This window comes from Rhinoraja longicauda, chromosome 9 (assembly GCF_053455715.1).
Source record: "Rhinoraja longicauda isolate Sanriku21f chromosome 9, sRhiLon1.1, whole genome shotgun sequence".
In the NCBI taxonomy this organism is placed as follows: Eukaryota; Metazoa; Chordata; class Chondrichthyes; order Rajiformes; family Arhynchobatidae; genus Rhinoraja; species Rhinoraja longicauda.
This window is the reverse complement of record NC_135961.1, coordinates 31114138-31137528: the sequence shown is the minus strand read 5'-3', so window position 1 is coordinate 31137528 and position 23391 is coordinate 31114138. Positions and strand designations below refer to the sequence as shown.

The 23391-nt window shown below is 43.4% G+C and overlaps 1 protein-coding gene across 2 annotated transcripts in view; it reads left to right on the top strand.

The window, feature by feature from the left end:
- Positions 1-23391, top strand: part of LOC144596574 (ALK tyrosine kinase receptor-like) — an 887900-nt gene that overhangs the window by 833939 nt on the left and 30570 nt on the right. For both annotated transcript variants that reach the window (XM_078405054.1, XM_078405053.1), the window contains exons 18-24: positions 312-410; positions 1788-1940; positions 4097-4195; positions 6207-6393; positions 11716-11806; positions 21538-21602; positions 22502-22631. In XM_078405054.1, the coding sequence (XP_078261180.1) occupies positions 312-410; positions 1788-1940; positions 4097-4195; positions 6207-6393; positions 11716-11806; positions 21538-21602; positions 22502-22631 (824 nt within the window). The remainder of the gene's footprint in view (positions 1-311; positions 411-1787; positions 1941-4096; positions 4196-6206; positions 6394-11715; positions 11807-21537; positions 21603-22501; positions 22632-23391) is intronic.

The window sequence follows — 23391 nt, the reverse complement described above, 5'->3', positions numbered from 1 at the left end:
AGCACCCGAAGTCGGGATCGAACCCGGGTCACTGGCGCTGTGAGGCAGCAGCTCTACCAGTTGTGCCACTGTGCTGCCCTCACTTAACAGTTACTGCACTTAATAATAACTTAGCATTATGTTTGGCGCTAACATTGTGGGTTGCTGGGCCCGTTTCTGTGGCTACTGGTCTATGTTTTAATATCTTATTTCTTAAGTCCAACAGATTTAAGTAGATGTGTTTTAAAAATTTCAGTGCTGTGTAACTCGATATTTCTTCGACACCATAAGAGGATGATGAATGGTACTGAATTATGTTTTGTTAATGACAGGGGGAAATGCGACTGAGAGTAATAATCCGGAGAAAGATGGTGGCTGTGGTGTATCTTACATTAGTCCACTTGGTGAAATGTACACGCCAGCACTGGCAGGTATGTGTAAACTCTGGACAAGCTGCTTTGTAAGAAGGAATGTTATTAACCAAGGAATTATTGGGTAAACATTTGATGAGCATTTGAAGGCACTGGGCCTGTACTCGCTGGAGTTTAGAAGGATGAGGGGGGACCTCATTGAAATTTACCAAACAGTGAAAGGCATGGATATAGCGGATATTTCCACTACTGGGAGAGTCTAGGACCAGAGGCCATCGCCTTTAGAATAAAAGAACATACCTTTAGAAAGGAAAGGACAAGGAATTTCTTTAGTCAGAGGGTGCCGAATCTGTGGAATTCATTGCCACAGAAGTTTGTGGAGGCCAAGTAATTGGGTGTTTTAAGGCTGAGATTGACAGATTTTTGATTAGTACGGGTGTTAGGGGTTATGGGGTGGAGGCAGGAGAACGGGGTTGAGAGGGAAAGATAGATCAGCCATGATTAAATGGTGGAGTAGACTTGATGGGCCGAATGGCCTAATTCTGCTCCTAGAACAGATGAATTTATGTAACCAGTTGGAAGGCACAATGGATGAAAGATTTTGCTCGGTTCTGTTTTGACACCTCCATTCACCCATTCCAAAGGAAATTAAGCTGAAATTCCAAGGTCATTATCAGATGCGCCAGGTGCAATGAGTTTCACTCACACATAACTTTAAATGTGTCATAATAAATAAATAGAATGGACTCTATTGAGCAAGCCATTTGCTTCACTAGATTGCCGTCCAGATGGTGAAAACCAAAATCTGCTTCAGTTTAATTTAGATTTTTTCTCTGTAGTAAAAATGCTATTAAGCTCACGTTATTTATTTCCAGTGAGGACTGTCGTCCCTGTCTCAATCTGCTTATTAGAGTCATGCAGCATGGAAACAGGCCCTTCGGCCCAACCTGCCCAGTCCTACCAACATGCCCCATCTACACTAGTCCCACCTGCCTGCGTTTGACCCATATCCCTCAAAACCTACCCTATCCGTGTACCTGCCTAAATGGTTCTTAAACGTTGCGATAGTACCTGCCTCAACTACCTCCTCAGGCAGCTTGTTCCAACGCCCACCACCCTTTGTGTAAAAATGTTACCATTCAGGTTCCCATTAAATCTTTTCCAATCACCTTAAAACCTACAGTCTGTCCTTGGTTCTCGATTCCCGCACACTGGACAAAAGATTCTGTGCGTCTACCTGACCTAATCCTGTTATTTATTGTCTTCTCTTTCTTTGCCTCTTGTTACCTCTCACGTTCTCTGCCTCGGTCGGTCTCTTTCGGATTCTATTCCTTTCTGTCGCAGCTCGCTAACCTGCGCCGTCTCCATCTCCTTGTTTCCATCTTTCACCCGCGCACTTTATTTCTATTATGTGCATATTTCTTTTTCTCCTCACAGTGACAGAAAGCCACGGGGAAGTTGAAATTATGCTGCATTTAAATTGCAGTCACTGTGAACATAATGACTGTATATTTGACCATATCAAAGAAGAGCTTGTTTGCCTGTGTGAACCAGGAAAGATTCTGGCTTCCGACAGTGTTACCTGCATTTGTGAGTATCAGTTTTGACTTGTTTTTCGAACCCCCCATTGAATTTATTTTAAGTAACATATATTTAATGGCAGCAGAGCCAAAGGCAGATAAATTAATTTTCTGGAAGAGATGTATTATTCAAATTTTAACACTTATTCTGTGGCATAACTTTGAACGCTGGTGTAGACAAAAGCTTAATGCTGTGGATTACTGGAAATCTGAAATAAAAACAGAAAACGTATTGGAGTTGTTTTGAGATTGTAACCGGAAGGATAGATAAGGGGGAACCAATAGATGTGATGTGTTTAGACTTTCAGAAGATTTACAATTCCATGCCATGTGAGGTTATCAACCAGAGTTAGAAAAACAGGGTTAATATATTGGCCTGCATTGCGGGTGGGTCTGTGGACAGATGACAAAGGGTAGAAATAAAGAAGTAATTTCCACATTGGAAACGATGATTAGTGGGGGTGTCGCAGTGATCAGTGCTGGGGCCCCAACTGTCCACAATCTGTATCGGGGTGGAACCAAGTGTAATGTATCTACATTTGCTCGTGATGCAAAGCTGGATGGCAGAGTGGGCTGTGAGGAAGATGCAGCAAGGAATCAGAAGAATAGTGACAGGCAAAGTGAAGGGAATGGCTGACGGAATATATCATGGGAAATTGAGTGGTTATCCATTTTGGTCGAAGAAAACTAGGAACGTGGAGTATTTTTTAAATGTTGAGAGAATGAAGGCAGTTTCTGTTCAGAGGGACGTCCATGAATGAAATCAATTAAAAGAAAATCAATGTAAGTCAATGAAAATTAACGATAAGCAATTAGAAATTTGGACCTTTTACAAGAGAATTTGAGCACAGCGATAAAGACATCTTATCACAAATATACACCGAAACATTATGACCACCTGCCTAATATGCTGTTGGTCCTCCATGTGCCGCCAAAACAGTGCCGACCCGCCGAGGCATGGAATCTACAAGACCCCTGAAGGTGTCCTGTAGTATCTGGCACCAAAACATTAGCAGCAGTTCCTTCAAGTTCTGTATGTTGTGAGGTGGAACCACCATGGATCGGACTTGTCGATGCAGAACATTCAACAGATGCTCAATCGGATTGAGATCTGGAGAATTTGGAGGCTAGGGCAACACCGTGAACACTTCATCATGTTCCTCAAACCATTCCGAACAATGTGTGCAGTGTGGCAGGGCGCATTATCCTGCTGAAAGAGGCCACCGCCATCAGGGAATACTATTGCCATGAAGGGGTGTACCTGGTCTGCAATGATGTTTAGGTAGGTGACACGTGTCAAATTGACGTCCACATGAATGGCCGGACCCAGGATTTCCCAGCAGAACATTGCCCAGAGCATCACACTCCCTCTACCGGCTTGTCGTCTTCCCACAGTTGGCTCGGACCAGACGGGATAGCCTTCGTTGCCTTCGCGCATCAATGAACCTTGGGCGCCCAACACCCTGTCACTGGTTTGTGATTTGTCCCTCCTCGGACCACTGTCGGAAGGTACTCACCACTGCTGACCGGGAGCACCCCACAAGCCTTGCCGTTTCAGAGATGCTCTGACCCAGTCGTCTGGCTATAACAATTTGGCCCTTGTCAAAGTCGCTCAGGTCTTTACTGCTGTCCATTTCCCCTGCATCCAACACATCAACTTCAAGAACTGACTGTTCACTTTGCTGCCTAATATATCCCACCCCTTGACAGGTGTCATTGTAACAAGATAACCAAAGTTATTCACTTCACCTGTCAGTGGTCATAATGTTTTGGCTGATCGGTGTATACTGCCCTGCTAAGACCACTCCAAATATATTATGTTGCAACAAAGAACTGCAGATGCTGGTTGATACCAAAGATAGACAGAAAGTGCTGGAGTAACTCAACGGGTCAGGCAGCATCTCTGGAGAAAAAGGATGGGTGATGTTTCGGGTTGGGACTCTTCTTCAGACTGATGATATATGAGGACATAAGACTCCAGCACTTTGTGCCTATGTGGCTGAGAAATATTTGAGATGTTAATGAATAACTCAGGCCATTCACTGGTGGTAGATGGAGGCCAAATCAGAGTTCGGACATAAATTGGGGATGAAAATGAACAAAATTACAAATGAAATGATTTCTCACTTTGACAATTGTTTTCTTGGACTCTTTCTTCTCGATCAGTTGTCCCGGATGGCCACCTGCCGTTTTCCCTCGTGCTGTCGGTGGTGTTGTCTATCGTGGTAGCAGCTTTGCTGCTGGCCTTCTCGGGAATCATGATCGGTGAGTAGGATCTTTAATAATAATAATAATAATGCATTACATTTATATAGCGCTTTTCAAACACTCAAAGACGCTTTACAGGGATTACTAGAACATAGAGAAGAAAATAAATAGATAAATAATTAAACGAACAGAAAAAGGAGACAAAAGGTGAGGTGACGGTCAGTGGTTGAAGGCAGTGCTGAATAGGTGAGACTTCAGTGATGTTTTGAATGTGGTCTTTGGACCATAGGGCTGCACAGTGATCTTTGGACCATAGGGCTGCACAGTGACGCAGCGGTACAATTACTGCCTCAGTACGCCAGAGACCATGGTTCGATCCTGACTACAAGTGCTGTCTGTACAGAGTTTGTACCTTCTCCCTGTGACCACGTGGGTTTTCTCCGTGTGCTCCGGTTTCTTCCCAGATCCCAACGACTTGCAGATTTGTAGGTTAATTGGCTTCTGTAAATTGCCCCCTCGTGTGTAGGATAAGTGGGATAACATAGAACTAGTGTGTGGGTGATCAATAGTTGGCATGGACTTGGTGGGCTGAAGGGCCTTTTTCCACGCTGTATCTCTAAACTGAACTAAACTAAACTCGTTGGTGTTGAAATACAGAAGGATCCCTTTTCCTCATCCACTACATTCAGCGACTCCAAATCCAATCCTAAATATAAGTCCCAGTTAGAATCCAAATAGCCTATCTTGAGGGAACGTGGTGAGAGTGCAGTGGCATCAGATGTATTTCTGGAGGACTTATTGGCAACTGGGGAGATAATCTCAACCCTGTACCTAACATTTGGATTAGATCCTTGACTGATACACTGGGGAAGCTGACTGCTCTCTGTACCGAAGATAGGCACAAAATGCTGGAGTAACTCAGCAGGACAGGCAGCATCTTTGGATAGAAAGAATGGGTGATGTTCCGAGTCGAGACCCTGAAGGGTTCCTGAAAGGGTCTCGACACGTCTATCTTTGGTTTAAACCAGCATCTGCAGTTCCTACCTACAACATGCTCTCTATACAGTTCTTGCGACCCTAATGTTTTTTTCTGTTACTAACTAAACCACACCTCTTTAAGTGGTATGAAGCAACTGCAGATGCTGGTTTAAACTGAAGATAGACACAAAAAGCTGGAGTAACTCAGTGGGTCAGGCAGCATCTCTGGGGAAAGGGAAAAGGATGATGTTTCGGGTCGAGACCCTTCTTCAGACTGAGCCCAGTCTGAAGTAGGGTCTTGACCCAAAACTTCACCTATTCCTTTTCTCCAGAGATGCTGCCTGACCCGCTGAATTACTCCAGCATTTTGTATCTAACCTCTTTAAGTGGGATTCCTCCAGGTGCTCTAGGTTCCTCCTACATCCCAAAGATACATGGGTCTTCAGGTTAATTGGCCTATGTAAATAGTCCTTAGTGTATAAGGAGTGGATGTGAAAATGTGATTGCATAGAAGTAGTGTGAACGGTAATCAATGGTCAGCATGGACTCGATGGGCTGATGGGCCTGTTTCCATGCTGTATCTCTAAACTAAGCTAAAACCCTAATCCAACCATGGTAACAGAACACTACGGACCACTTGCACTAGTTTAGTACAGTTTAAACAAATAGCATGGAAACAAGCCCTTCACTGCTGAGTCCAGGCCAACCATTTATATCCCCTTCATACTATTTCTACAATATTCCACTTCCGCATCCACTCCCAATGCATTAAAGTGAAGTTTTACAGAAGCCAATTAACTTACAAACCTGTGCGTCTTTGGTGTGTGGGAGGAAACCGGAGATCCCGGAGAAAACACAGGGAGAACATGCAAACTCCTTATAGACAGCACTCGTAGTCAGGATCAAACCCGGGTCTCTGGCGCTGTAAGGCAGCAACTCTACCACTGAGCCACTGTGCCGTCCTAACAATAAATAACAATAAACGCGACTTGACTTGAGTGAGATACCTGTTAGCTTCATAATAGCTGACGCTTCCTTCCATACATGTGATAGCTGGCCATTAATATGCTATTCAAAATATTTCCGGCAGTGTATCGGCTCAAACATCAAGAGCTGCAAGCCATGCAGATGGAACTGCAGAGTCCCGATTACAAGCTCAGCAAGCTGCGAACTTCCACCATAATGACCGACTACAACCCCAACTACTGCTTCGCTGGGAAGACAACCTCCATCAGCGATCTCAAAGAGGTTCCTCGGAAAAACATACTCCTCATACGGTGAGTGAAAGGATGATTGGATGCCATAAAATATGTTATTTTCATGGCATTGACTGAAGAGTGGAAGGAAATAAAAAGCAGCATCCAGAGATTTACCTGATGCTTTGGTTCCTGTAGAACAAAAAAAAAACTGCGTAACCAAATTGTTGTATGTGTGAGAAGGAAATGCAGATGCTGGTTTATAGTGAAGATAGACACAAAGTGTCAGAGTAACTCAACAGGTCAGGCAGTACCTCTGGAGAAAAAGGATGGGAGACATTTCGGGTTGGGACCCTTCTTCAGATTGAAAGTAGTGGGGAGGGAACTGGAAGTAGGAAAAGGCCAAAACAAATCAGGGCCGGCAAAAGATGACCAAGGAAGGGTGGAGCCCATCATGTTCATGTTATTGGAGCAGAATTAGACCATTTGGCCCATCATGTCCACTCCGACATTCTATCACAGCTGGTCTACCATTCTCTCTAACCCTTTTTTCCTGCCTTCTCCCCATAAACCATGATACCCATAATAATTGTGAATCTGTCAATCTCCACCTTAAAAATATCCATTGGCGGCCTCCACAGCCTCTGTGGCAATGAATTCCACAGATTCACTACCCTCTGACTAACGAAATTCCTCATCACCTTTCTAAAGGTTCCTCCTTTTAATCTCAACATATGGCCCTAGACTCTCCCACTAGTGGAAACATCCTCTTCACATGCACTCTGTCCAGGCCCATTGTTGGCTGGGAGGATCAGATGGAAAGCTAATATGAGCATGGGCCACCATATTTTCCTGCAGGAAAGAATAAATACTGAGCATTATATCATTTAGTTTAATTTAGTTTAGTTTAGTTTAGTTTAGTTGCTTAGGTAGCTTACACCCCAACGGTATGAATATTGACCTCTAACTTCAAGTAAACCCATGCTTTCCCTCTCTCTCCATCCCTCCCTCCTCCTAGTTCTTCGACAGTCCCCCCGATTCAATTTTATTTCTGTTTGCTTCGTTGTCACCTTCTCCGAGCTATCAATGATCTATTCCACATTTTCCTTGACCCACAACCCCTTTGATGTCATGTTTTCACAACTTACCGTTCCTTATCTCTGTGTCTCCCTCTCCTCTGACTCTCAGTCTGAAGAAGAGTCTCAACCCGAAACATCACCCATTCCTTCTATCCAGAGATGCTGCATGTCCCGCTGAGTTACTCCAGCATTTTGTGTCTATCTTCGGTGTCCACAGTGTATAGGTACAATATAAAGCAGAATAACGTTCAGTGCAAGGTGAAGTCTAGTAAAGCCCAATTAAAGATAGTCCGAGGGTATCCAATGAGTAGATGGTAGGTCAGGACCATTCCACCATGGGAAAAAGTTAATTGGAAGAGTAAAATGGCCAACTTAATACTTTTGTTTCACACAGGAGATATTCGGGCCATTTTAGCATCAAAAACAGGAATGAATCTCATATTCATAACAACTCGGAAAAAGCAAAGCCGATTAATATTCATAATAGATGAATAACAAAAAACAGACAAATGGATAAATAGCAAGGGAATGGGATCAGTTCATGGGAGCTGGCAAGTGATGAGAGGATGAAGGTTAAATCAATTAAATGCATCTTATGTTATTATCTTAACATTTAATTATCTAATCATCTTCTGATTATATCCTACTTGATTCTGAAACCTAGATCCCAGTAGATAGAATCATCGAGTCATAGTCATACTGCGTGGAAACAGGCCCTTTGGCACAACTTGCCCACACTGACCAACATGTCCAATTAACACTAACCCCACCTACCTGCATTCGGCACATTCGGAAATCTTTCCCCCCTCACCTTAAACCTGCAGTATGTCCTCCAGTTCTCAATTCCTCTACTCTGGGTAAGAGACTGTGTGTTTACCCAAACTATTTCTCTCATGATCTTGTGTACCCTAATAAGTTTACCCCTCATCCTCCTGTGCTCCAAGGAATAGTCCCAGCCTGCTCAACTTCTCCATATTGCTCACTCCCCTGAGTCCTGGCAACATCCTCGCAAATCTCCGCACCCTTTCCAGCTTGACAACTTCTTTCCTGTGACATGTTGCCCAGAACTGAACACAATATTCTATAGAGTCTATCTCTTCATTTTGTTAACTGGGAGTCTCCGAGTTATATTCTCATCCTTTTAATCAGAGCAAATCTGATCATTAATCCTGCCCATTCTGCACTAATTTACAAGAATATGATGTTTGCCCTTAACTGTTGAGTGTGCAGACACTTTATTGTTGCTGCTTACAATGGCATAAAGCAAAGGGAGAGCTCCCAAAAGAACATCCTTTGTTGAAAACAGCAAACACTTACAACAAAGGCTATCCTTACAGTTGAGGGAATGCAGCAAAGGTTCACAAGATTGATTCCGGCAGGTTTGTTGCGTGAGCAACTTCTTGAATCTCTTGAGTGCAGAGGTATGAGAGGTTATCTCATTGAAATGGAGATAAATGTACAGACTTCTCAGGAGCTTGACAGGGGAGATGCTGAGTTGATGGTTTCAGGTCTAGAGCTGAGGTCACAGTCACAAAATAGGCTGTTGATAATTGAAGATGGACTATTTTGTTTTCAATCAGAAAGCAGTAAATCTTTGGTAAAAGAACTAGCCTTGACCTTATTGAATGGCAGAGTGCAGTCCATATCTGGAATCAGCTGCATCAGAAAGCTATGGAAGCGGATACAATTACGAATTTCAAAAGGCATTTGGACAGATATATACAGTATATACTGAAGGAAGGGTTTAAAGGGCTATGGGCCAAATGCAGGCAAATGGAGCTAGTCTGGTATGTCAACTTGGTCGGCAAGCACAAGTTGGGCTAAAAGACCTGTTTCCATGCTGTATAGCTCAATGGCACAGAAGATCGACACAACTTGCTGGAGTAACTCAGGGAGTCAGGTGGCATCTCTGGAGTAAAGGTGATGTTTCGGGTCGGAACACTTCACTATCAATTTTCCTCCAGCAGCTTGTTATTTTTTTCCCTCCAGGTACCCACATCTACAGTGTCTGGTGTCAACTTCTTCATAGATCAACTTGACAATTTTACCATTATCCTCACTGATTTTTCTCAAGAAATGAATCAGAGGCCATTTGATGAGTTACACTCAGCCATGATCTTATTAAATACAGAGCAGGAACCTGGTGCTGAATGATCTGTTTCTGCCTCTATATCATGTGTTTTTAAACTCAGAACTAACAGGACTATCTGTCTTAGACTGGCTACTGAATCCGCGCCGACCACTTCACTAGCACTATCCTGCACACTAGGGACAATTATACCATTTTGTTTACCAAAGCCATTTAACTTACAAACCTGTACACCTTTGGAGTGTGGGAGGAAATTGGGGCACCTGGAGAAAACCTACACGGTCACAGGGAGAACGTACAAACTCCATACACACAGCTCCATAAACTGTCTCTGGCGCTGTAAGGCAGCAACGCTACCACTGCACCACTGTGCAGGCTGTATAGTTCCTGTATAGTTGCCTATATAGTACCTGCCTGTATAGTTCACAAGTTATAGGAGTAGAATTAGGCCATTCGGCCCATCGAGTCTACTCCGCCATTCAATCATGGCTGATCTCTGCCTCCTAATCCCATTTTCCTGCCGTCTCCCCATAACCCTTGACACCAGTTCTAATCAAGAAACTATTCTTATTCATATAGTTGATCACATGACTTGCAAAGACTGATAAATATAGAAACATCGAAAATAGGTGCAGGAGTAGGCCATCTAGCCCTTCGAGCCAGCACCATTTTGAATGATCATGGCTGATCAACCAAAATCAGTATCCCGTTCCTGCTTTCTCCCCATATCCCTTGATTTTGTTAGCCCTAAGAGCTATATCTAACTCTCTCTTGAAAACATCCAGTGAATTGGCCTCCACTGCCTTCTGCGACAGAGAATTCCACAGATTCACAACTCTCTGGGTGAAGTTTTTTTCTCATCTCAGTCCTAAATGGCCTATCCATTATTCTTCAACTGTGACCCCTGGTTCTGGACTCCCCCAACATCGGGAACATTTTTCTTGCATCTAGCCAGTCCAATCCCTTAAGAATTTTAGTAATATATGGATACTCATCCATGGTATGTGTGAACCCTTGTGCAGGTCCTTAAACAGGTTTAATGATGATTCTAGTGTGGGAGGGGGGAAACATAGTCTGTGACCTTGTGGTTGCTCTGGCTCTGACAAAGGCATTGCCACTCCAACCTTTTATCCCTTTAAACCTTCTACCGCTATAAGCCTTGGTATTTGTCAGCATTTATAGACGTATCCAAGGCAAATTATTAGATTAAAATTAATAATCACATTTCCTGTGTGGATAATATTTGTCAGGTGTAACATCATTTACATCCAACTCTAACCACTTCCTTCACAAATTATTTTAATCATTTAGTCATCTAAACCGAGAAAAGTAAATTGTGCAGCAAATTGGAAACTTAATGCCAAGAATTGAGCAATCAAATAATTTAAATTAAATATCTGAATTCAGAGGAATATAAATATATATATATGTGCAGCTAAGCAATGCCAAATCAAATCTGTCAAGCCTTTCCATTCAAAATGAAATATTTTCATTTTACTGTAAAATCAGTGACATTTTAATGCAAGCATGCCTTAAAAATAGAAATTGATTTGTTCATGTAGAGGGTTTATAATGTTTCAATCATGTGATTCCAAATTATAATTTTAAATCACTTATTTGCAGTTTAGTTTAAAGACACAGCATCGAAACAGGCCCTTTGACCCACCGAGTCCACGTCGACCATTCGTCATCCATTCACATGAGTGAAGAAGGGTTCTGACCCCAAACGTCACCCATTCTTTTTCTCCAGAGATGCTGTCTGACCTGAGTTACCCCAGCATTTTGTATCTACCCATTCACACGTTTTCTGTTATCCCACTATCTCATCCACTTTCTACACACTGCGGGAAATTTTACAGAGGCCAATTAACCTACAAACCCACAAGTTTATTGGACGTGGGAGGAAACCAGAGCACCCAGAGGAATTCTAAAAGAGGCCAATTAACCTGCAAACCCGCACGTCTTTGAGATGTGGGAGGAAACCCACGCAATCACAGGGAGATCATGCAAACTCCACACAGACACCACCCGAGGTCGAGATCAAACTCGGGTGTCTGGCGCTGTAAGGCAGCGGCTGACCCACTACGCCACTGTGCTGCCCTCTTGATAGCCTCATTCCTATGGAAAAAAATTGCAGCCATCTTGAGCATTGTTTGAGGAGCGCAGATTCTATTTTGTAATTGTTGCATTATTGATTTGGACAAATAAGCGCTGACACAATGATTTATTTCGCAGTGGTCTTGGCCATGGAGCCTTTGGTGAGGTATATGAAGGCCAAGTGACAGGTATTCCTGCTGAACCCAGCCCATTGCAGGTTGCTATCAAGGTGAGAAACGTGTGCCAGTATCTTTAATTAGTTTGATCGTGTAATAATTCACGAACCTGTTGTAATTCTGCCTTCAGTATGTTCATCAAAACACAAAGTGCTGAAGTGACTCAGCGGGTCAGGCTATATCTGAGTTTAGTTTATTGTCACGGATACCGAGGTACAGTGAAAAGCTTTATGTTGCATGCTATCCAGCCAGCAGAAAGACAATGCACGATTACAACCGAGCCATCCACAGTGTACAGATACATGATAAAGGGAATATAATGAATAACGTTTAGTGCAAGATCAAGTTTCTGGAGGACATGGATAGGCAATTTTTGGGTTGGGGCCCTTCATCGTAGTGAAGTCCGAGTTACTCCAGCACTTTGTATTTTGCTCAAGATCCCAGCATCAGCAGACCCTCGTCTCTTCATTACGACCATGTTATTTTTTAAAGGCTGTGTGTTCATGTTGCTTTTTTAAAGGCTTTTGGGCTACATTCCTTTCGAGCTTTTGTCAAGAGGCAACATCTTTGTGAAAATGTCATTATATTTTTCTTGTTGAAACACACCATCATGTCATCTGTGTGTGACGTTACTGGGCATGATTTCTGGTCTCTCCGACACCAGCAGAAAGAGTATGCCAAGCATTTTTTTCATATCAACACAACGCCACGAAGTAATAATTTCCCAAAGGAGTCAAGGAACTAACTGCTTGTGTCTTGCTGCGCTGTTTTCTTTCACTGATAATGATGATGAGTGAAACATGGTGGAAAATGGTGTTGAAGGCTCATCATGAGGAGATGAATGCCACAATTAATGCAACGTTACATGTCATGATTTCTGCTCGTTCGGTAGGAGAATGCAACTCAGCAGCAGCGAGGATCGATGCTTTTTGTTTTCCACTGATGTTCTCAGAAACACTGGTACAGGTTCTTAACAGCCATGAGCTGCCGGAGGAGGTAGTTGAGGCAGGTACTATCGCAATGTTTTTAAGAAACATTAAGACAGGTGCATGGGTAGGATAGGTTTAGAGGGATCTGGGCCAAATGCAGGCAGATGGGACTAGTGTAGATAAGACATGTTGGTCGGCGTTGGCAAGTTGGGCGGAAGGGCCTGTTGCAACACTATGACTCTATGTTCAGTAGTTGGACGTGCTTTCCCATTCTGGCTTTGGGGGAGTTACTGTAGCATCTCTGTCACTTCTGAAACTTGGATTTGAATTCAACTGAGGCAGCTAGGAAATACAGCGTTCCTGTTTAGGAGGCACGAGGAACTGCAGATGCTGGCTTACAAAAATAAGGCACAAAGTGCTGAAGTAACTCAGCGGGTCAGGCAGCATCTCTGGAAAACATGGATCGGCTACATCTCGGGTCGGGACCCTTCTTCAGATTGATTGCAGTTGTGGGGGGGGAAGGGGGGGACAGAATTAGGCCATTCTGCCCATCGAATATACTCTGCCATTCAATCATGGCTGATCTATCTTTTCCCTCTCAACCACTTTCTCCACCTTAAAAATACCTAATGTCCTGGCCTCCACATCCGTCTGTGGCAATCAACAGATTCACCACCCTCTGGCTAAAGAAATACATCCTCATATTGACAGGACGAAAGCTCACCAGATAAATCAATTAATTTCCAAGAAAAGTTATTTTTTTATTTTCCAATGTTCTGTGATAGAGCAGTGAAGGAGAATGCATTTCCCCGGTGGACCCAGACCCTTGGTGTTGTTTGCGTTGTCTACAAATTACTGGAAGAAGAATGGTTTCTTGTCCATGAGAGAAGATGTTCCTCTTTTTCAACAACAGTTACTTAATCATTTAGGAAGCCAATCATTCAAAGCAAAATGGGATGCTAAGTAGGGAGTGATGGGAGCTCCCTGGATGGATGAGTTGCTTTAGTTCATTGGCATTCGTTAACCATAATTATCTGGTGATCGTGTGATGAAATGCGGGTTAATTAGTCTGTGAACAGATAGCTATATTTTACTTAGCCTTTGCTATTCTCACTTCACTGATATTTTGTCACTGTTAGCAGATTGCCTTCTAGTTCTTTGAACATTAGAGTCCAGGAATTACATTAGAAAATAACAGTGTGCTTTTTAAAAATTAAATGTGCAAATCAGATCTTGAAACTACTTGTGTGTGCTTTAACTACCTTCAAGATGGCGCTGAGGCCAGGCAACTCTTTGCGTGCTGATCTTAGAAGTGCTTTCAGAAGTGGGAGTGTCTAGGACTAGAGGCCATGGCCTCAGAATTAAAGGACGTTCTTTTTGAAAGGGGATGAGGAGAAATTTCTTTAGGAAATTTCAGTGGGTGATGAATCTGGAATTCTTTGCCACAGAAGGCTGTGGAGGTCAAGTCAGTGGATATTTTTAAGGCAGAGATAGATAGATTCTTGATTAGTACAGGTGTCAGAGGTTATGGGGAGAAGGCAGGAGAATAGGGTTAGGAGGGAGAGATAGATCAGCCATGATTGAATGACGGAGTAGACTTGATGGGCCGAATGCCCTAATTCCACTCCTATTCCGTATGACCTGATGACCGAAGTGAATCTGCTGTCACACATTACAATCGTTCCACTCTTTTACATCTTTATTTCAACAGCAGTGTTTCTTCACTAAATGTTATACCTTTTATCCTGTATCTGTACACTGTGGATGGCTTGAATTAATCATGTATAGTCTTTTTGCTGACTGGATAGCATGCAACAAAAAACTCTTTTCACTGTACCTCAGTACATATGACAATAAACTAAACTAAACTGGTTGTATTATTTCCCAGTCATCAACGTGTACACAGCCTCCAGGCGGCACAGTGGTGCAGTGGTAGAGTTGCTGCCTTATAGCACCAGAGACCGGTGTTTGATCCTGACTACAGGTGCCATCTGTACAGAGTTTATACATTCTCCTCATGATCTGCATGAGTTTTCCCTCCCACACTTCAAAGATGTACAGGTTTGTCAGGTTAATTGACACAGTAAAATTGCATAATTGTCTCAAGTGTGTGTAGGAGAGTATTAGTGTGCGGGAATCGCTGGTCAACGTTGATTTGGTGGGCCGAATGGCCTGTTTCCAAGCTTTGTCTCTAAACTAAACAAAAAAACTCAACTAAGCCCACACTTTTGGCTTACCATCAATAGTTGGTCCAGGCAGTAACAATTATTGATCTTTTCTTCTCATGCACTATATAACAGGAAGCAAACAATGCTGCAAGTCAGAATTCATGCTTGGTTTAAGGGGTTCCCACCAGGAATACAATTTGATAAGTATGTTGACTCCCGTATTGATTACTATCCGCTGCACATTTTCACAATGTAAACACTGATAAAGATCACACGACCTCTGTGCCAGATGCTATAATCTTTGGTCCTAATCATCTCGATCCAAAACGGCACCTATCCACGTTCTCCAGAGATGCTGTCTGACCTGCAGAGTTACTCCAGCACTTTGAACCCTTCAAGTCTATTCCCTATTCAATAAGATCAAGGCTAACCCAATTCTGGGCACAACCCAACTCTCCTGCTCTCTCCTCCTGCCCCTTGACTTTCATATGCAGGCACTCCCCAACTTACATCAGGGGTTATGTTCCATGAACCTTTATGTAAGTTAGATTTTACATGTCAGAATCTTCATCCCCATCCCCTGCCCAACCTGCAGTCCCTTCTATCTCCTGGACTGTATTCAATGTTTCTTGGAATGTTTTATATTTGCCTAATGCCCTCTGAAGTAATAATTGGGCAATTGGGAGTGTCATTGTGCCTGTGGCCTACTTGCATGGCGTATCTATTCTCTTTGTTTTTTTCTCTATAAACCCAGCAAGAAAATGCCTGGCCTCCACAGATGCTGCCTGACCCGCTGGGTTCCTCTAGCACTTCATGTTTTAGACTTTTCACTGTACCTCTCAGCACATGTGACAATAAACTAAACTGAATTGAACTTCGGAGATGCAGTGCGGAAAACGTCCCTTAGGCCTACCGAGTCCGCACTGACTAGCGATCACCCCGCACACTTGCACTGTCCTACACACCAGGGGCGATTTTTTACAATTTTACCGAAGCCAATTAACCTACAAACCTATACGTCTTTGGAGTGGCGAGGAAACCGGAGCACCCGGAGAAAATCCACGTAGTCACAGGGAGAACGGACAAACTCTGTACAGACTGCACCGACCGGTGGTTGGTCAGAATAGAACCCAGATCTCTGGCACTGTAAAGCAGCCACCCTTTGTCCTTTGCTCCACAGTTATACGTGGCAGTTGATAGTCAATTATCTCCCTCCTCGGCTGCAGAGTGATGCAAGAAGAGCAAGCTCATCTTAAAGAAGCAATCATTGTAAAACACATAACATTGTGTTTACCAGATGGCTCATGTAATTATCACACAATATGTGTCCATTATGAAACAGTTCCAAATGCTGACTCTGCCGTTCTATCGAGCTGCAATTCTTTTAGTTCTTACCACGCATGCTTCTGCTCAAGCATGACACAAAAGTATGCCACAACTTACAACTGATCCCCTTGGTACACTTACACTATGTCAGTTTCCCACACAAAGCACTGATAAAACCTGCTTGAGACCTCCACACAGGGCTAATGGGGACAGAATAAGGGGTTGGGAAGAGAAAAGGTTGAGAGGCACAGAAAGTTTAGCTTAGTTTGGTTTAGTTTTAGTTTAGTTTAGACAAAATGTGTAAAAAAAACTGCAGATGCTGGTTTAAACCAAAGATAGACACAAAAATCTTGAGTAACGCAATAGGTCAGGCAGCATCTCTCGAGAAAAGGAATAGGTGACGTTTCAGGTTAGGACCCTTCTTCAGACTGGGTCAGGGGAAAGAGAAAGAAGATATATGGTGATATAAAGAGATATAGAACAAATGAATGAAAGTTATGCAAAAGGTAACGATGATCAAGGAAAGGTGGAGCCCACAATGTTCAATTGTTGGCTTTGGGCAAGGTGATATCGAGTTATTCAGACAGTGAAACTCAACAAAATGACAGTGATGCTAGTATGATGACCAGGGTGGGTGAGGGACGGAGAGCGAGGGGATGTAACGGTTATGTGAAGTTAGAGAAATCAATTTCATACTGCTGGTTTGTCAGCTGTCCAAGTGAAATATGAGGTGCTGTTCCTCCAATTTGTGTTTGGCCTCCATTGGAGTTACCTCCTGCACCCATGCAGAATTCAGGGACTTCATTCACTTCACTAACAATTTCCATCCTCCACTCAAATTCACTTGGACCATCTCCGACATCTCGCTCCCCTTTCTAAGAACTCACCATCTTCTTCACAGTCTATCGGCTGACGTCTATTAAAAAACTACTGACTCCCACAACTATCTAGACTATATTTCTTCCCACCCTACCTCCTGCAAAGACCCTACTCCCAATTCCTCAGTCTGCGTCGCATTTGCGCCCAAGATGAGGTCAAAGGTCTCATCTATGAGATAGATGAGAGGTCAGGACTGCACACCAGCTGATGAGAGAAGTATTCAGTTGCTTGAAAACAGCTGGGAAGAGACTGTCCTTGAATCTACAGACTTTGGTTATTGAGTAGAATTACTACTCGTGAAAAAAAGCTGTTTTCATGTCTGGCTGTGGCTGCTTTGACAGTCCGGAGTCGCCTTCCAGAGGGGTCAGAGATGATATTGCCCGCTCGCTTCCTGGCCCTTCCAGTGTACAGTTTGTCAATGGGGGGAAGGTTGCAGCCAACAACCTTCTCAGCTGATCTGTGGCAATGAATTCCACAGATTCACCACCCTCTGATAGAATAAATTACTCCTCAGCTTTCTAAAGATACGTCCTATTATTCTGAGGCTATGGCCTCTGGTCCTAGATTCACCCACTAGTGGAAACATCCTCTCCACATCCTTTCTATCCAAGCCTTTCACTATTTGGTAGGTTTCAATGAGGTTCCCTCTCTACCTTCTAAACTCCAGCGAGTACAGGCCCAGTGGCATCAAACTGTCTCATAAGCCTGCATGTAATCCATTTCCCTACATACCCTCCATATCTATGTGCCTATCCGAGATCCTCTTTAATGCCACTATCGTACCTGCCTCAACCACCACCCCTGGCAGCACGTTTCAGATACACATCACCCCCTGTGTAAAAAAACTTGCCCGGCGATCTCCTTTAAAATGTTTCCCTCTCACCTTAAAGCTATTCCCTGTGGTATTTGAAATGTTTATGCTAATAGTATCTCGTTGCCCCCTGTCCCCCCATCCCACCATCCCAATGGGCAATCAAACCGTATTTAAACAAATGCACTCATTCACATTATTCGTGTTGTACAGACCTGAGCCTGAGCCTGATGGGATCTTTGATGGCATTTTATAAAGCAGCATCTTTATAAAATGTTATTGTCCAGCTTCATGCCTCTCCATGGGTATCGAGATTTAAAGCTTATATATTCCAAAAGAGAATGGTGAAAAGTGGGGTGAATTAAATTAATCAAAATCGGAATGGTGTTTAAAACGTATCGATTGGATTTACAAAAGCAAGAACCGTTGCTCGAAAGCTTTTAGGAAGGTATTCCTAACATAAATTGCTGATTAAAATAAAATAGTTTCAGATTAATACTGCTTTCATTTACATTGCTGATGTGAAACAAAACTGCTTTGTTTTTAATAAGCTCGTTTGTTTTATTTCATGGTTATAAAAGTTCTTCCCATTAAATTTGAGTGTAAGTTTAATGGTGGAATTTACTGAGGCATTTGTAAACAGTGTTGACTCTGGGCTGCTCATTTTGATAATGGTTGCACTGATATTACCTTTCAAAAATCACATTGTGGTTATTATCCAAAACTCATTTATTTGTTTTGGTGGAAAGTGAATTGTTTTAGGAATGCACTTCCTCGTTTCCTAGCAATAAAGACTTTCAAAAATGACTAATATTGGTTAAAATATCGAAAACAGCAGTGGCTGTAAACCATAACAGCATGAGTTTTTTCCTTCATAATCTAATGTCTGCAATCTGTTCTGTAATAATGTAAGGGAAACAGATTGCCTCGAGTGCTGATGGCATACTTCGAGATGCAAATTATGAGGACTGATAACTAAGCCAGCTTCCTAACTCTTCCAAACTCAGCGTGGTACATTGCCGAGAACTCATGAACTTTCAAATGCATTCCCACATGTATGTAGCCAGCTACACTTACAGAGTCACAGAGTCATACAGCACAGCATGGCACAGTGGTGCAGCGGTAGAGTTGCTGCCTTATAGCACCAGAGACCCGGGTTCGATCCAGACCATGGGTGCTGTCTGTACAAACGGAGTTTGTACGTTCCCTCTATGACTGGGTGGGTTTTCTCCGCATGCTCTGGTTTCCTCCCACACTCCAAAGGCGTACAGGTTTGTAGGTTAATTGGCTTTGCTAAAACAAATGTAAGTTGACCCTAGTGTGTGGGATAGTGCTAGTGTACAGGGTGATCGCGGGTTGCCACGGAATCGGTGGGCCGAAGGACCTTTTTTTCACGCTGTATCTTTAAAGTCTAAAACCTAAAGCACAGTAATGGGCCCTTTGGCCCAACCTGCCCATCTTAACCAAGATGCCTCATCTACGCTAGTCCCACATGCCCACCTTTGGCCCATGTCCTGCTAAATCTTTTTGTATCCGCGTACCTTTCCAAATGTCTTTTAAATGCTGTTATAGCACCTCCCTCAACTACCTCTTCTGGCAGCTCATTCCATATACCCACCTCTCTTTCTGAAAAAGTTGCCCCTCAGGAAATCTTTCCGCTCTCATCTTAAACATGTCCTCTGATTCTTTATTCCCCAACTCTAGGTAAAAGGCTCTGTGGATTTGCCCTATCTATTCCCCTCATGATTTTATACAGCTCTATAAGATCACACCTCATCCTCCTGCACGCCAAGTAATACAGTCCTAGCCTGTCCAACCTCTCCCTCGTGCCCTCAAGTCCTGGCAACATCCTTGTGCATCACCATTTTCTCTTGCATTCTTCCTCCTGGCTTCTGGCGAGGTTGGAGGCAGAAATTGAGCATTCACTTTTATTCCCTTTTCTATTTAGTATTTACTGACTCAACTTTTTTCTGATCATTTTTAAACTACGATTTAGTGTTAACACACCCACATGATGCTGGTGGTGTTTCAAATGGAAGTTCAGAAATTTATGCTGATAATCTAAGCTGTCTGACAACCCATTGCACTAAACCAAATGCAGTACAGCGGTGCAGCGGTAGAGTTGCTTCCTTATAGCACCAGAGACCCAGGTTTATCGGGTGCTGTCTGCGTGGAGTTTGCACATTCTCGCTGTGACCATGTGGATTTCCTCTGGGTGCTCCAGTTTCCTCCCACCTCCCAAAGACGTGCAGATTTGTAGATTAATTGGCTTCTGTAAATTACCCCCCAGTATGTAAAGTGGGATAACATAGAATTACAGTGAACAGGTGATCGATGGTCGGTGTGGATTCGATGGGCCGAAGGGTCTGTTTCCATGCTGTATCTCTAAACTAAGCTTTTGATCGTAAGTAAAATGTCCTATGGAACTTTTGAAAGAAGAGTGTGGGGAGATTCTGCCTGATATCTCAACCAATATTATTATTATAGATAATAATCATGAGTAGATGACAGGGCAGTGGATACATAAGAGACCTCAGATGCTGAAATCTGGAGCAACAATAATCAGCAGGTTGAACAGCAACTGTAGGGGGGGGGGGGTGTAAGGAATTGCCGGTTGTGAGTTGAGACCCTGCATCAGGGCAGAGTGGAGAAGGAAGATAGCCAGAAAAAGAGGAGGAGATGGGGCGTGACAGGGGTCAGTAAGTGATTAGTGGATGGAGCAAGGGTTGCTGATGGCAGGAGGAGGGAACCAGGGAGGGGAGGGACAGGGGTGGAATTGGGAAAGGGAGGCAAGTGGAAGATTGATGGAAAAATGGACACAAAGTGCTCGAGTAACTCAGCAGATCAGGCAACATCTCCAGAGAACATGGACAGGTGACATTTCGGGTCAGGACCCATCTTCAGACAAGAATGGAGGAAGACCAAAAACAATGACAGATGGATCCAGGCGGGGTTGGTGAGGGTGAAGTTGGAGACAGAGAGGATGGTGACAACCTGGAAGTCAAATGCTGCCTGTACAGGAATCTGATAAGAAAGGAAGGTGATAATAGGAAAGGTCAGGAAAATATAGTGCTACTGCACTGACCTCATATAATATGGTGTATTCGTTAAATGTGAGAAAAATATGTGCAAAGAAGGAACACCACCCTGTCACCACCTTACCAATGCACAAATATTGGCAGCACATGTTCATCCAAGCCAGTAAGAGTGATAATCAACACAGAAAAATCACACACACCATCCTCAACACCACAGAGGCCATGCAGCAAGTATTTTAATTGTCCGTTCCAAAGATCATATCAGCAAATAAATCCGCTCAGTTTTGGTGGCTGCCACAATATAAACCATGCAAATCGTGTGTCCACACTGTCAACTATTTCACTCATAACGGATTGGTGTTGTTTTAAAATTTACCAGGCATTTGAGATACCGTTGAGTTGCAATATGTCGATATTCTTGAGGGTGTCATTGGAACAGCTTTTGACACTGGAGTAAAATACATGCACCAAGGACAAATGATTCCACTTTGCAAGTGGACGGACAGGAGTGCACTTCATTTTGGGCACTAACTTGACAGCCCCATCTCATACACTGATATAGATGGATCTTCTGGGGAATGCATGTTGTATTACATTGACAAATGTTACTTTCTGTTCTTCTGTTCTCTTTAGACATTGCCTGAAGTTTGCTCTGAACAGGATGAGCTGGATTTCCTGATGGAAGCCCTGATAATCAGGTATGCTCAGTAACTAGCAAAGGTAAACAATAAGGTTTCTTGCTAGACATTGTCTGAAATGACAACTTTATTTGTCTTCCCTCATTTACTCTTTATCATTCACTCTCACAACAATCCACTCCCTTTCCCAAAAGAAAACAATAGCCAGCACTTTATTTCAGATGCTGGCAGGATAATTGATGAAGTAGTGAAATCCAACATGACCCAGCAAGACGTTTACTTGCACCTCCTCCCGCCTCATCTATTGTATCTGGTGTACCTGATGTGGGCTCCTATATATCGGCGAGGCCAGTAGACTTGGCAATCGTTTCGCTGAACACTTACGCTCAGTCCGCCTTGGCCTACGCAATCTCCCGGTTGCCAAACATTTTAACTCCCCTTCCCATTCCATCACTATGTGTCCTTTTGTGTATTAACCTGCATTAATACCAGTTCTGGAATAACTCAACAGGTTAGGCAGCATCTCTGGAGAACGCGGAAAGATGACATTTCAAGTTGAGACCCTTCTTCAGACTACTTCTTGAGTTTGAAGAAGGGTCTCGACCCGAATGCTGCCTGATCCGCTGAGTTACTCCTGTACTTTGTGTCCTTCTGTTGCACCTAGTACTGTGGGTTTTCAGGGACGTTTGGATGAACACGCAAATTTTGCCAAACATTTTGCATGAGGATTGAAAAAGATCTTAAGCATTCAGTGTTTGCCTCACATGTGAATGACAATCTATGAATTGTTTGTTTATAGATGCACGGAGAATACCTCTTTAGGTTTTAGATTCGCATTATGCCGACGCATTTGCAGCTGACACTGATTAAATGTCAGCATTTAATTTGGTGCTTGGGGAAATGTCAGACGTTATTGTTTTCTACATGGAGATGCTGAAGATGTCCTTCATCTCTTGCAGTAAATTCTGCCATCAGAACATTGTGCGATGTATTGGAGTGAGCCTGCAGGCTCTCCCTCGCTTCATCCTGCTGGAGTTGATGACTGGGGGAGACGTGAAATCCTTCCTCAGAGAGTACCGACCCAAACCGGTAAGATGTCAACTTATTTTACTGGAAGCATTTGTCCAAAGAGGAATTTTCACAAACAATAGACAATAGACAATAGACAATAGACAATAGGTGCAGGAGGAGGCTATTCGGCCCTTCGAGCCAGCACCGCCATTCAATGTGATCATGGCTGATCATTCTCAATCAGTACCCCGTTCCTGCCTTCTCCCCATACCCCCTGACTCCGCTATCCTTAAGAGCTCTATCCAGCTCTCTCTTGAATGCATTCAGAGAATTGGCCTCCACTGCCTTCTGAGGCAGAGAATTCCACAGATTCACAACTCTCTGACTGAAAAAGTTTTTCCTCATCTCAGTTCTAACAAATACAAAGCAGGTGGTGCTGCCTTTCAGCGCCAGATACCCGGGTTCGATCCTGACCACGGGTGCTGTCTGCTCGGAGTTTGTACATTCTCCCTGTGACCGCGTGGGTTTTCTCAAGGTGGAATTCTCTGCCTCAGAAGGCAGTGGAGGCCAATTCTCTGGATGCTTTCAAGAGTGAGTAGAGCTCTTAATGATAGCGGAGTCAGAGGTTATGGGGAGAGGGCTGGAATGGGGTACTGATTGTGAATGATCAGCCATGATCACATTGAATGGCGGTGCTGGCCTCCTCCTACACCTATTGTCTATTGTCTATTGCTCCGGCTTTCTCCCACACTCCAAAGACGTGCAGGTTTGTACATTAATTGGCTTTGGTAAAAAAATTGCAAGTTGTCCTTAGTGGGTAGGATAGTGGTAGTGTATA